Source organism: Panthera tigris, chromosome C2, assembly GCF_018350195.1.
Source record: "Panthera tigris isolate Pti1 chromosome C2, P.tigris_Pti1_mat1.1, whole genome shotgun sequence".
NCBI lineage: Eukaryota > Metazoa > Chordata > Mammalia > Carnivora > Felidae > Panthera > Panthera tigris.
In genome coordinates this window covers 65,877,854-65,893,171 of record NC_056668.1, presented here as the reverse complement: position 1 = coordinate 65,893,171, position 15,318 = coordinate 65,877,854, and the positions used below count along the sequence as shown (strand labels likewise).

The 15,318-nt window shown below is 42.8% G+C and overlaps 1 protein-coding gene across 1 annotated transcript in view; it reads left to right on the top strand.

Annotated features, from left to right (window-relative positions):
- The window catches only part of HGD (homogentisate 1,2-dioxygenase), a 43,201-nt gene extending 28,711 nt beyond the window's left edge, over positions 1-14,490 (top strand). The window contains exons 10-14 of the mRNA XM_007098342.3: positions 1,106-1,230; positions 3,638-3,742; positions 6,231-6,357; positions 10,870-11,051; positions 14,150-14,490. Coding sequence (XP_007098404.3) covers positions 1,106-1,230; positions 3,638-3,742; positions 6,231-6,357; positions 10,870-11,051; positions 14,150-14,299 — 689 coding nt within the window. The 3' untranslated portion in view covers positions 14,300-14,490. The remainder of the gene's footprint in view (positions 1-1,105; positions 1,231-3,637; positions 3,743-6,230; positions 6,358-10,869; positions 11,052-14,149) is intronic.
- Positions 14,491-15,318: the final 828 nt, after the last annotated feature.

Genomic DNA, 15,318 nt, shown 5'->3' with positions numbered 1-15,318 from the left:
ATCTCTTGGAGTGAAAGGAGTGGCTTGGAAAATGGGCCCTTGGTTTCATCTTTGGCATGTTTGCTGAAGGTGGTGGCCACACCTCCCAGTTCTTCCTTTCCTTGTCAACAGCTTTTTTAGAGCAAAACAGGCCAGGCCAGCATGTGCCTTCTGGTCACTCCCCTGGGGAGATCCAAATAGTCAGAGGAAGGTGGGAGGCAGCAGAGAGGCAGCTGGAGCCACGGTGGGCCGTCTGTCATCCTGCTCACCACCCGCTCTTCCCACTTCAGTCTGGCTTCCTGCTGCTCTACAGCCAGCATAGCCTCCAGGTTCCATGGAACACGTACCCTCTGGATAATATATATAATTTACTAACCAGCTGGGGGCTTATATTTTTTAACCCCAGGAGCTGGAAATGATAAAACACTCCCCAGGTCTCTCCTCTCAGAGTTAAATTATGTTTTTGCACTTATACTTTTTATTTTTGGTCTTTTGATTTATTTTCCTTCTCTGGAGGGAACACTCGCTCCTAAGCAAAGGTAAGCAGGCAAGTCCTGAATACTTTTTTCCTGAGTGGCAGACAGATTTGTCAGGCTGGAGAGCAATTCTGCAGATTGATTCTGAGCTCTGTCTGAGGAGCAGAGGCATGCCTGGGGCAACAGTATGTAACCCTTCCTTTCTGAGATCAAGGACTGTAGATGAGTTCTAGAATCATCATGGTTTTCTTAACAGAGAAGTTCTAGTATTCTACCAGACCTTCCCTTTGCCTCTTTTCTAGCCTCATCCTCTCCCCTCACCTGCAGTGATGCAGTAATGCCTGTAACATGGTTGATAAGCCATACTTACTCTACAACTTTAGGAGGTGATGCTGGTGATGATGATGATGATGATGATGATTTTCATGATTCTTTTTACTAATCATGTTTCCTAATCTTTTTCCTAATCCTTTACCTTCCTTTTAGGAGGTAAAAGGTAAAAAGGATTCCAATGAGCATTTGGACAATGAAAACAAATTATGGAATGGCTTTTGACATGGAAGAGAGCCCTTTCTCTTTGTGCAACTGTAGGCATCTTTCCTATATGATTTCACAAGTGTCTAAAAGACTTTTGGGTTGCTGTGTTCTAGGAGCTAATGGCCTGGCCAATCCTCGTGATTTTTTGATACCCGTTGCCTGGTATGAAGATCGCCAAGTGCCAGGTGGCTACACTGTGATTAATAAATACCAGGGCAAGCTATTTGCTGCCAAACAGGTAAAGTAAGAGGATGATTGGAAGACAGGAAGGGAATATTAAGCACCTACTGATTGCTAAGGCCAGTGTTAAGTACTCGACATATATTCTTTAATCTTTATAAGTACTTGACATATATTATATTCTTTAATCTTTACCATACCACTAAGTAATTATAAATAAGGTACTATTTGTCTCATTTATAGTCATGAAAAGGGAATGACAAATAATTTGCCAAATGCCATAGTAAGTGGCAGAACAAGCATTAGTACCTATATCTCTTTGACTCCAAAGGTCATGCTCTTTCTACTCACCAAGCAATAAAAATCCTGGCAATATAGTAGATCTCTATAAATGGTGTATAAAATATAATATACAGGCAGGATAGTTTGTTCTGAAAAGGGAAATAAGTAAACAAGCAGGTCACCCAACATTTATATTATCAATGGCCACCATATTTCAAATACAAGCCATGACTGATACAAAACAAGTAGAACTCAGTTCATTAGCTTGACTTAGTTTATACCAACAGCCTTGTAAACTCAAAGACAAGCAAAGGCTTATCCCTTATTAGGGATATATTAACAAATAATAACAATATGTAATCTATAATATATCAGATATATTATATTATTACTTAATATATGGAATATATATTAGCAGAAAGTAATCATATAAACAAAGCAATCCAAAGATTTCTTCTGTTTACCATTATCTATGAGCATTATTTTTGCCCATTTGACATATTGCTTATATTTTTCAAGGCATATTATTTTTCTTGGACAGCATCTAGAGGGTATGCTAACCAGCAGAGGCCAACTAGTTTGGCACTTAAAATTAACCCCTGAGAGTTAATTGCCTGCCTTATTGACACATTGTCACCTTCATATTGTCTGGGTCAGGATTTCTCAGAATGTCGTTCAGAGATCATTTGCATCAGAAATTCTGAGGGAGGCTTGTTTAAAATGCAGGTTCTTTGATGTTACTCCAGCCTAGCAAAAATGATAACTTCTGGGAACGGAGTGTGGAAAACTTCAGTCATTTTAAGCATGCTCCCCATATTATTTTTGACATACAGTTGAGAGAGAGCCATCATTCTAGAGGCAGCCAGCAGCTCCATGGGTTTCCACTTCCCAAGTGGACTCTGTGCTGGTTATTCCTTGTGTGAGCTCCTACATTGATCCATTATCCCTTCTCTGCCACGATCTGTCACCTGAGAGCTTGACCTATATGGGCTCCCTAGGCTTTAGGTTGGGTTCAACCTGTGAGAGATACTCACAGGAAATTGGAGGGCCGGAGGAAAGACAAGTTGGGGTTTTTCTTCCCCTGCTTCTTCCCTAGTTGGGACTTCATCCCTCCATGATCTCAGCTCCTGTTGGGTAGCCTCAGTGGTGTGCTGAAACCAGTTCATACTGGCATGAAAGAGCTAATATACACATTCTTCCCAGCTTTGTGTTCAGCAACATCACATTAGTAGATGAAAAATGATCATGGTGAGAGTATTTATACCCCCAGAAATTAGCAAATGCTATAAAACAGAGCTTTTTGATTTTTTCCAGAGAGGCAGTTGTTAAATATATACCACCACACCACTGAACAGCCCCTTCTTCATGGTTCTAGCTCTTGCTTGAATCCTATAACAGCATTTTCTTCCCATATTCTTCAGGCCTAGGAATGGCAATGTCTTCCCACTGTTGCTAGACTCAGAAACCTCACCATCTCTAGTCAGTTCACTTAACTCTAATCATATCTGTCTGAGTCGTCCCCTCAGTAAAGTCTTTAGAACATTCTGAATTGGGTTCCATTTCCAGAACAGATGCATAACTACAGTGGGGACTACCTTCCTGTAACAGAGCACTGATCCTCTCCTACCCCAGGGCAGGCCCAGGAAGCATCACCTTAGGATTGTTCTGGAAACTCAAGTCCTTGAGTCCTAAGGGAACTCTTAGATCCCTTCTCACCCTCCTGCACTTACCAACCCAGGCACTGCATGTACCAGAAGCTCCTCTAGACAGCAATTACCTGGAGAGCAGTCACAGCAAGTGCACCGGGAAACCCAGACGGTGGCCCAGATTGTCTGAGAATTGCTGACATTCGCAGATTCTCACAACTGTGTTAAAAATTGTTGAAAAGGCACTACTTGGAGAATGCATTGTGCTTCTGCTGCACATGTGATCTGAGGCAGCTGCAGCTTATGAACTGGAAAAATAGGGTTAGTGGCTTAGCAAGGGACAGTCTGTAGGCACGTGAAGCAACCACAACATGATTCAGGGTTATAGTTCTCCCAAAGGATGGTATTATTAGATTGTGTGAACAAAATCAAATCAGGAGAGACAGTGATGCCAAATACAAACTGTGGAATCACAGCTACAAAAGCATTAAGTACTAAGATCACCCTTTCCTGCTTTTTTTGTGTTTGTGTGATCAGGATGTCTCCCCGTTTAACGTTGTGGCCTGGCACGGGAACTACACCCCCTACAAGTACAACCTGGAGAACTTCATGGTCATTAATTCAGTGGCCTTTGACCACGCAGTAAGTCTGAACCATGGAGGGGCCTGGAGATAGGGTAGCCCTTGGATGGGAGGGGTCCATAGTAGTCCCCTGACGTTCACAGATTTAACGTTTCCAGTGTCACCCTTGGAAGGCCACGATATAGTCATTCATCATTATGCTGACAGGAATTTGAATCATCTACAGCAAGGCTTTGGTGAAGGAGTAAATAACAAGCTAGTGGGAGAGCCAAGCCTTCCATGTAACACTCATCCTTGAACACAGCCCGGTTCTCACACAGAGGATCACAGCAACCCCAATAGATGGCTAAAAACTTAGTTTCTTCTTGGAAAAGGCTAATATTAGTGATAAAGTGATAACAAAGGAAAATCTCTGGATTTGGAAAGTTCTCTGCCCTGCTTACAAATGCTGAGTCTGCTTGGTCTAGCTGCCTATTCCAGTGCCTCTACTCCTGGCTGTTTTCAGCAGTGATGGAGCAGACAACCCTCTTCTAAAGTTCCTCAGAATGTTCAGTGCTTGAATTTAAACCAAAGAAAGTGAACTTGGTCATATTTTTCACTCAATTAGAGGCCCACAGATAGGTCCCTGGTCTACAGGGCAAGCTCCCAAGGCCCCACATTCATGATAAAGTGCTAGCTCTGAGATCCTGGGGGAAAGTTCATTTTGCAGCCTGGTTCATGATAGATTAACTTAACCCACAAGCTGACGGGATAATTAGAGCAGAAGCCAGAGAACCAGAGACAGGAAGATTACTCTGAGCCAGTTCAGTTTATCTCTAGGGGGACAAAACTACCTTTCTGAAGAGCAACAACTCGTAACAAAACCAAAAGGGAAAAGAAAATGAGGCATCAAGACCAAAACAGCATGAAAAAGGACCCTGAGACACTGATAGAGCTTTATTTGAGCCTCACTACCTTTTCTTTAACAGTTTCAGATCATTTCTCATGATGGATGAAGTTTAAAGTCTCACGGCAATAGGGTTGGGTTTTTGGCTTGCCTTTGCATAGTTTCAATCTCTGTGCTGCTGCCACAGTTATTTTTCCAAAATTTTTCCAAAATCCTATTTTATGACTCCTTCAGCACCCCCCACCACCACTACCACCACTAGCAATGCTAAAGGGGCAAGGAATAGATAGATCTCAACCATCTTTGAATCCCAGACCCTAGAATGGCATGTGAAAGCAAACATGATCATTGATTTTTTCCAAAATTAGCTGGTGTTAATTCATTTTGCTTCATGCACAGCAAGAGGGGAAAGTCAGATGAGTGATTACTGCACCTTATCGATAAGCCAAAATTCAGGTCTGGTTATTCTACCACTGCATTAGAAAACCTTTTCAGCCTCCCTGTGGTTTAGGATCATCTGAGCTCTGAAGCATGGTATCTGATGTTCTCCACCATCTGGCCCTGGACTCCTTTTTCCAGTATCAACTCTTAGCCCCTCTTCCCTTTGCCAGTGCACCCTGGCAATGCTTTCTTGCCTCTTGACAAAATCTCTGTGCACTTTGATGTATTTCTTGTTTTCTATGCTTCAAATGCCTTTTCCTCTCTTTCCTGCCTCCCTCCTTTTTCTTTCTTTCTCCTTTCATTCCTCAGGACCTTCCTCAAATATCACCTCCTCTTCGAAGCCTCCCCTGATCCTCTCAGGTAGGCAGGCACTCTCTATACTCCCTTGGATTTCTACTTATAAAGTGAGATTATCCTTGGCACCTTGCTAGGATTAGTTGTTCATGCACCTGTTTTATGACTCCTTCAGCAACCCCCCCCCACCACTACCACCACTAGTAATGCTAAAGGGGCAAGGAATAGATAGATCTCAACCATCTTTAAATCCCAGACCCTAGAATGGCATGTGAAAGCAAACATGACCATTGATTTCAATTAAATTGAATCTCAATCTTTCCACTGACAGATTCTAAAGTTCTTTTAAAATCACAATATTGTTTCCCTCAACACTACCACCGTCCAAACTAGTGATGTAAGTGGTGGATTTTAGACCTGAGAATCAAACAGGGGTAAGAAAGCAATGAAGATGGCATCTGGAATCTCTGCGAGGCCCCCAAAGAGAAGCACATTCTACATTTATACCAAAAGCTAGATACTATTTTATTGCTGTTTCAACCTCACTCTGAGCATCTATTCTGCCAAGAACTCCCTGCAGCACATCCCAGCTCTTCACCCTGACCTGAGGTTGAGAGGCAGACACGACTGGTTCTCAGACCCTCATGGTAATATTTGCATGAAATGGGGGCTCAGCAGGATGAGAAAGCAGTTCCAAGTCTTCTTAGCTGGTATTAATTCATTTTGCTTCATGCACAGCAAGAGGGGAAAGTCAGATGAGTGATTACTGCACCTCATCGATAAGCCCAGAACACTTAGCCTGGCCTGTGTGGTTTGATCAGAATTTACAGCATCAACTTGGAAACCCCTTCCAGTGTGGGGACACATGTGCCATTGTCCAGCCGCCTCCTTTCCATCGTGGGCTCAGTGTCTCCTTGTGCTTTCACAGGACCCATCCATCTTCACAGTATTGACCGCCAAGTCTGTCCGCCCTGGGGTGGCTGTCGCTGATTTTGTCATCTTCCCACCTCGATGGGGGGTTGCCGATAAGACCTTCAGGCCTCCTTATTACCACAGTAAGTCTCTCTTTTCCCAAGCCACATTGGAAACCAAAGAGATAGCAAAGCAGTGAACCTTATTACCCATTGGGAATACCACCAAGGAGTTTCCAGACACCATGCTCTGGCTGGCTTTCAGGATCCTGCCTCCCGAGACCCGGTGCTGCTCCTCAGACTTGTAGCGGCTGAAACACCACAGATGGAGATGTCAGTGATGTGTTGACTCTGAGAAAGAAGTAATTAATGCCTACAGCCCAGTTTCCCTGGCCCTGAGGAGAGGCAGAAAGGCGGATAAAGTGTGAAGCAAGACGTTTCTTTACATCTCAGACCCTTCTTTTTAGGGGAGGGAGAATGGTGGGATGTGGTTGGTAACTTTGTTGTTTTTGGAAAGCTCTTGATCTAAGTCTGGTTCGAGAGCCAGGAAATGTGCCTTCTCCAATTATTTTGGTGGGATGAAACAGACTGCCGTGCACACTAGGAAATGGACTCCATTCTGGAAGCAGTTTCTGTGGAGTATTAGTTACCTAGAACAGAACTTACTAAATCTATTATTTTTATTTTATTAATATTATTACTAGCAGCTAACAATTATTAACCATTTTCCATGGCTGTACGTTCCTTATAAGAATTAACCCACTTAATCCTCAAAACAGTTGTAAGAGGGAGGTAATATCATTATTCCCTTTTTTTCAGAAGGTGAAATTGAGGCATAAAGGATTAAGTAATTTGGAAAGATTGAGTAACTTGCTCAAGGCCCCACATCTAGTTAAGTGGTCGAGTCAGGGTTTAATTGAATTAAATGTGTGCCAGAGCACACATACACTCGTTACCAGTAACTGATGTGCCTAGCCCAGTGCCCAACAATATGCATCTAATAAACATTTATTTAATTAGTAAATGCATCACCAAGAATGAATAAGGTATTTCATGGCTATATTTAATGAAGTTGGCATTTTTACTTGTGCAATAGCTAGCTGTAAATCCAACCTAAAGGTCAATGTACAATTCCACTTCTTGGAGATTGCATTTCTGTACATAGAGTTCTGAAAAGACTCTGAGGTACATTTCAGCTAGAATATTCTTTTTTTTTTCAAGTTTATTTATTTTTGAGAGAGAGAGAGCAAGTGGGGGAGGAACGAACACAGAGAGAGTGAATCCCAAACAGGCTCTGCGCCCTCAGAACAGAGCCCTATATGGAGCTCTAACCCACAAACCATGAGATCATGACCTGAGTCGAAGTCAAGAATCAGGTGCCTGACCGACTGAGCCATCCAGGCACTCCACAGCTGGAACATTCTTAAAAATAAATCCCTTTCCTTCGTCAACCTCAGGGCTTTCTGTCTATATAAGGTTCCTCCCTATATGTACCAGCTCCCAGGTGCCCCAGCTCAACAAGATATAACAGTGCACCGAATGGGTAATTTAGGCATTTATAAAAGGTGGAGAAGTAGGGCCCTAAGGATGGAAGAAAGCCATTTTATGGTCTAATTCCAGCACCACCTTTTTCAGGTGACATCATTATGGTGGAGAAAAGGATACAATCAGTTACCACCACAAAGATACTACTTTGTCAATAGAGTCAAAATAAACTATCATCTTTTCTGAAGAGTATCAAGCCCATCATAGGCCCTGACTGTTCTGGAAATCAGTCCCCTAGAAGACCTGCTGTCCAGGAGAACTGCTTTAGCTTAGCCTGTACCTCACATGCTAGCTCTTGATAATTCACTATTTCACAGAGTTCTTGTTTTGAGGCTGCTATGTACCTCTATGTACCTGAGATGGTAGTTTTCAAATTTTCATATATGTCAGTGTCACCTGGAAGGCTTATTAAAACAGATTCTTGGGCCCCACCTTCAGAATTTCTGTTTTAGTAAGGTCCAGGGTGGGGCCTGAGAATTTGCCTTTGTAACAGGTCCCCATGTGATGCTGATGCTGCTGTTCCAGGAACCACACTTTGAGAATATTAGGGAGATAAAAATCACTTAGAATGACTCTTAAAAAAATGTATCCCCAGCACCCACTCTTGGAGAGTATAATTAGTTGGTTCTGAGGTAGAACCTCAGAATCTGCATTTTGAATTAGCAAGGCAGCAAGACCTTCTGATGCAGAAGGTCTACAGGCCACATGTTGAGAAACACTGGCCTGTGGCTTACCTCCCTACCCAGAGAGAAGGATAATAGAACTGTCTAACTTGACAAGTTTGCTGTTGTGCTACAGCTCTCCAGCCACTCCTAGACTTGAGCTTGTAGTTCAGTCTGCCTGAAACAAACGACCTTGTGAAATGCCTCTTATAATTTTTTAAAAGTCTCTCAAGTACATTTGGCCAGGATAGATAGATAACAGAAAGGTATGGTTGCCTGATTTAGTTGGAAAAAACACAGAACCCCAAGTTAGAAATTATTTTTTCCAGATATATTACAACTATTGCTTTAGCAATATTATCAAAATCTTTGCTACTTTGATGTGACTTTATAGGAGAAGTGAAGAATTATTTCTGTAGAAATATTGCCTCCAGTCATCTTAATGTACTTTAGTCAACTGGATTCAGCATTAATCAGAGAGGCAAGGTCTACCCTCCCCCTGCCCTTTGAAATATAGAAAATGATATAGAAATGTCATCACCAAAGTCGTTGCTACCTAAATTCATATTCAGATCAAAGCTGAATTCTGTATTGCTCTCTTCTTAAAATTAAGCCATGAAGGTGACTCTGAGGATACATACTAGATTGAGGAGTGTGACAGCACATCTAAGTCATGAGCAGACCTGCTTTTAAAATATAGACACTTTATGCTTACAGTTGCTTCTTTTCCTCTCTTTCTGCTTCATGGAAAAATGAGTAGAGCTATGATTCGGGTCTTACCTTTTCTACGTGTGCCTGCAGCAGAATTTTGTTTCCTAGGCAGGATAAAAATGACCGCCTAGTCAATGACAGAAATATTTTGGCACTTGATTATACTTCACATGTAAGGAACTTATCATGCCAATGTCCAGCTTTGCAAGGGTTGCCAATGTCATAGCTCTCTGCTCTGCTCATGATCTTCACTCTCGGCACTGTCACAGAAGGGACTATGAAAGTAACTTTAAAGGGGCTATTTCTTACTCAATCACAGAACTTAGCAGAGTGTTCAATTACATCTGTGGGATGGATGGATCGGTAGACAGATGGGGTGGAGAATGGACAGATGGATGGGTGAATGGATAGAAAGACACTTAAATTTGCTCAGGTGTTGTATTTCTTTAATTCTTGCTCTAAATATGTTGCTGTTCCAATAAAGAGGTTTATTTCAATAGAAACATGATTGAAATAGTAGGCACATGGTGATTTTTTTTGTCAAATTTTTTGACTCCAGAAAGCACAAAACCAACATACTTATATTAAAGCAAATTTCCATTTAATATGAGAGAACTTTCTAACACCCAGAGCTTTTCAATAATATGGTAGACTGCTTTATTGAGTAGAAAGCTTCCATTCACAGGAGGCATGCAGGCAGACCCAAGAAGTAATGCCAGGAATGACATAGAATATTCTTCTGTACTGAGTAGAAGTAGTGATCCTTTCCAATTTAAAAATTTTAGGATTCTATAAAGAGAATACCAATGGAAATAGAAAGAAAAGAATGAATCTCAGAGGCATTTTGGAGAGTGGAAAATAAGATGGTAGATTCAGCTACAGAAGATAGTATTTGTTAGACTATATAGCATTTATGGACTGTTTTTTACAGATACTAAGATCCTTTCACATGGATTATCATTTGATAATAGACTCCAAGTCCAGCGTTCTTTCCATTATATGACCCCTCCATCAACACACACATACACACACACACACACACACACTCCATCTCAGTTTTCTGGATTGGGAACCAGAAATATGGTGATACCATGTACTACTGTGGGGCTATTTGGAGGAGGATTAGATAAGATGTGGGAAAGAAGATCATTTTAATATGGGGTTTATAAGCCTAGATGACAGAGTACATCTATTCTTTATTATTACTTTCATTTTAATTTTTATTAAAATCGTCTGGCTATGATTTTCTTTATATTCAACATCATTTGTTTCAGGCAATGGAACTTAAGATCTCTGACAATCCACATGGCCATCAAGTAGAGTTTTGCCTACCAAGGGTTCCACATTAATGAATGTTTTGTGGGTTCCTCCTGCCTCTGTATTCTTTAGTAATCCTAAAAAATGTACCATATTCTCCTATCTTCTTGGCAGTGCACAGAAAAAATGCTTGAGAGGTCTTGGTATTTTACAGGTTTTGCCTTAGATAATTAAAATAATATTATTTCAGGGGTGCCTGGGTGGCTCAGTTGGTTAAGCGTCCAACTTCAGCTCAGGTTATGATCCCATGGTCCATAGGTTCAAGCCCTGCATCGGGCTCTGTGCTGACAGCTCAGAACCTGGAGCCTGCTTCAGATTCTGTGTCTCCCTCTCTCTCTGTGTCTCCCTCACCCATGCTCTGTCTCTCTCCATCTCTCAAAAATGAATAAACATTAAAATAATACTATTTCAACCCTCCTAGGGAACTGCATGAGTGAATTCATGGGACTTATCAAAGGTCACTATGAGGCAAAGCAAGGTGGATTCCTGCCAGGAGGAGGCAGCCTGCACAGCTCAATGACCCCCCACGGGCCTGATGCTGACTGCTTTGAGAAGGCCAGCAAAGCCAAGCTGGCACCCGAGAGGATTGCTGATGGCACCATGGTAAGCAAGTTAAATGCCAGGCTCTGGCAGCCTTGGGGGTCCCCAACCTTGTTGAGAGGAGTAGCTGCTTTTGTATTTCTCCAACGTCAGAGAGGAGTCAGGAGAGGAGAGTGTGTGTCTCTCTGTGTGTATATGCCCGTGTGTGTATGTACATACCCCTAAATGTATACTAGACTTCTGATGTGGTAGGGTAGAAAGATATTCGGACTTGCATCAGACCTGGGATCAAATCCTAGCTCATTGGGGACACCCGAAAGGCTTAGTAGGTTAAATGTCCAAATCTTGATTTTGGCTCAGGTACAATCTCACAGTTCATGAATTCAAGTCCCACACTGGGCTCTGCGCTAACAGTGCAGAGCCTGCTTGGGATTCAGTCTCCCTCTCTCTCTGCCCCTCCCCTGATTGCTCTCTATTTCTCTCTCAAAATAAATAAAAATAAGCTTAAAAAAAATCCTAGCTCTTAGTTCCTACAAACCCTGAATAAGTTACTTAACTTCTCTGTGCTTCACTTTCCCCCATCTGTAGAATGGGTGTGGTATTCATCCCAGCAGGTGGCTGTATTTAACCTTACGGACTGTCCAGCACTGTTCAAATATAAAGGAATATTATTAATACTATGTAATAGGTCTTCTCTTATCTGTATGCAGCCCAGAGTATATATGCTGTGTCTCAGAATCATCTCCTGCTTTTTGAGGTAATTCTCTAGGGCCACAGTACCCAGGGATGCAGGATGTCACCTTCAGTGGAATTCTCAAGCCAAGGAGGATCAGAAAGCCTTTGCCTCACTATAGTCAGGGCTTGTAAGAAGCAGTTCTCAGCTGTTTTCTCATTTTCTTTTGCTCTCCTTTGGCATGGGATGAAATTGATGGGATTTAAAATCTGTTTTGCGTTCTTCCTGTGTCAAGCTATAAACATTGAGGCTGAACACAATTGCAGTTGGCTGCGGTACTTAGTTTTACTTTATTTTTGCATTCTTGGAGGTGGAGTTTATGGACCACAAGGAGTAATTTTATGTTAAGTCATATGCAAATTTGCTTTACATTTTTAAACAAATGGCCTTCAATGCTACCTGACTTTAAAATCAATAGCACAGTCCTTCCTGACTCCATGCCCAGCTTGCAAACAGACAGCATTATCTGTCTCTCTGTCCAATGCAGTTTGCATTGAACAGTTCCAGGACCAGAGCTGATAGAGCTGATCTGCAAGGGGAGGGTGCAGAGTCCCATCTGCTTGACCTTGGCTCTCTTTCCCTTTCCAAAGGCCTTTGCAAAATTTCTATGGAACTCTACATCTCTTTGAGATGTGGTTTGACAATCTCAATTAAGATATTGCTTCCAGGGGTGCCTGGGTGGCTCAGTCAGTTGGGCGTCTCTGACTCTTGATTTTGGCTCAGGTCATGATCTCAGGGTTGTGAGATTGAGCCCCATCTTGGGCTATGCACTGAGCGTGGAGCCTGCTTGAGATTCTTTCTCTCTCCCTCTTCCCCTCCCTGATCTCTCAAAAAATAAAAATAAAATAAAAAATAAAAAAATAAGCCAAGGGCTCTTTGAGGTACATGGGCTACCCCACACTTGCCACTCAGTAACCTTTGGTGCCCAACTTGGCTTTGGATGTCAGTGTTATCAGGGACCACTGTTCTACATCAATGAGGCAAGGACAGAGCTGTTTTTATGAGGAACAAGACTCTGGGAAATGCATAGGGCCTGGAGCACTAGCCAGAAAGAACTCTCCTATGTAAGGGATTAAGGGCAGGGGAGGCCTTGAGTAGCCAGACAGCCCAGACTACCTGGCAGGGGAGGGTCCAGCACTTTACGTAGACCTAACTTTGGGTCTCCATCACCATTTTCCATTATATAATTGGGACCCAGGCCTATCTATACACCTCATCCTTATTCCAGTTTGGAATAAATGAACTTTGTATAATACCGTCTTCATAACTCAGCTGGGATGGGGTTTTGTTACTCCGTTCAGACAGCAAGCTTCTTAAGAAGCAGGCAGCAAAGAGGCAACAACAGACAAGAACGACTGTAATAACAACCTTATATCTGAATAGTGCTTTATAATGTGCACGGTAGTTCCACACAATCTGATAACGGTCCTCATATCAAGCCTGTGGTGAGAAGTCAGGCAGGGACAATCATCTCCCTGAAGCTAATGTATATTAGATACCAAACATTAACATGGGTTCTCTGGGTTGTGACCCAACTTTTATCTTCCTTTTGTCCATCTATATTTTTAAAATTTCCAATAATGTGAACACATAAGAATTGTAGGGTTTTATTTTGTTTTTGTTTTATTTTTAAAAGCCACAATGGTAGGGAAATCGGCAATTGGTGAAGCTAGAATATCTAAGCTGCACAGAGCACTTGCATATTCTTTCTGTTGGGGACAAAAACCTCCTGAACACAGAGGGACATCAACCATTCAGTCTTCTGGGATAGGTTTTTTAAAAGTACTACAGTCAGTCCTACCTCCTCCTTCCCTCCTCCTCCTCCTCCTCCACCTCTTCCTCCTCCTCCACCTCTTCCTCCTCCTCCACCTCTTCCTCCTCACTCTCTCTTTACCTCCTTCTCCTTTTCCCAGGCCATCTCCTGGTCAGAGTCCTTAAGAACAAAACTCAAATCTCAGCTCTGCCACCTCGTTACTATCGCTTAAGACAAGCCACTTCCAGCTTTGAGCCAGTTTCCTCCTCTGCAAAAATGGGGGTTATGGCCTCCCCACAGGGACTTAGCCACAGTAAGTGATGGCTCCTAAGAAGATGAATATTCCTAAAACTCTTCCACCTCTGCCCTTGGATCTAGCATATTTAGCTCCATAATGCTGCAAGGACAATGTGATGCTTACATGCCCAATTCCATTGTATAGAATGAAACTTGGAGCTCGGAGAAGGTAAGGGTCTTGCACCAGGTATCACTCGCCTAGAAGTGGTAGGGCTGGAGCCAGAACCCAAGGTGTGAGCCTGTTGTCCTCACCCTGCTAGCACACATGATTCATTATTCAAAGATTCTGCCTACCTACATCTTTTCTCTTGACATCTAATCAAATGTATTTTATTATCCACCTCACTTCTTTTTTGTCCCCTCCCCCATTTCCTACAGGCATTTATGTTTGAGTCTTCTCTAAGTATGGCCGTCACCAAGTGGGGGCTCAAGACCTCTAATTGTTTGGATGAGAATTACTACAAGTGCTGGGAACCTCTCAAGAGCCACTTCACTCCCAATTCCAGGAACCCAGCAGGACCTAACTGAGACTGAAGCAGTGCTATCATAATTGAGAATGGATTTGTGTGGTTTTGTTTAGAATATCATGCCTTCTGGCAGTATGGGGGAGGGGGTCGGTTAAAATGAGAACTCACTTTTTCACAGGCAAATAACTCAGACATTTGTAGAAATGTTTTTGGAAAGTTCTATGTCAGCTTAATTCCTCAATAAATACTTGACTGGTATTCTGTGGAAGTAGCAATTGGTCATAATCAGGTCGTGATGAGACACACCTATAGTGGCCAGGACTGGGGGCAGTCCATGAGATTGGCTCAAGATCAAGAGTCTCTTCACATGAGTTTGCCTGGATGCCCTTATTCCAGGAGTGCAAATCCAGGGTGTTTACCGCAGACCACAAGGAAGGACAGGCCAACATAGGGACCATGAACTGAGGCTGAAGCCAAGGCCAAGGTCCCAGGCATAGGGAAGCACAGGGGGTCAGCAGAGCTCCAAACATCCAGTGTCTTCCTAAAACAGATGGGCAGCCAGAACAGCAGGCTAATTATGATAGTCATGTAGCAGCCAGTATAGTTGGTTGTGGACAAGAAGCCCAGGCACCAAGAGTGAGCATCATTCAGTGAGGAGACCAGCAGTCCTGTTTTTTCCACTGAAAACCCCATATCTCATGAAACCCTCAGGCCCGGTCAAACCAGAGTGGTTAGCCCCCCTACTATTCATTCATTGATCATACCACTTGACAGCCATTCAATGAGTCCTTGCTACGTGTCATCTACAGAGTGAGTCCCTGGGGGTGAGTGATTGAGAAGGAAGAAGTCATCTCTCCCCTTAGCAAGCTCACAGTCTGGGGACACCAGAACCAAAGAAGATCAAGTTCCCAACACAGAACCACAGCAAAAATGAGGCAGTGCGGTATACAAACACTATGCCCAACAGCTCCCTTCCTGTGGCCGGCATCCCTCCCAAGGACTGGGCTGTCCAAGACTCTGGGGTGAGCTGATTAGGTTCTCTTGGAGAGAGAAAACAGGCAAATCAGAACAGAAAAGAAT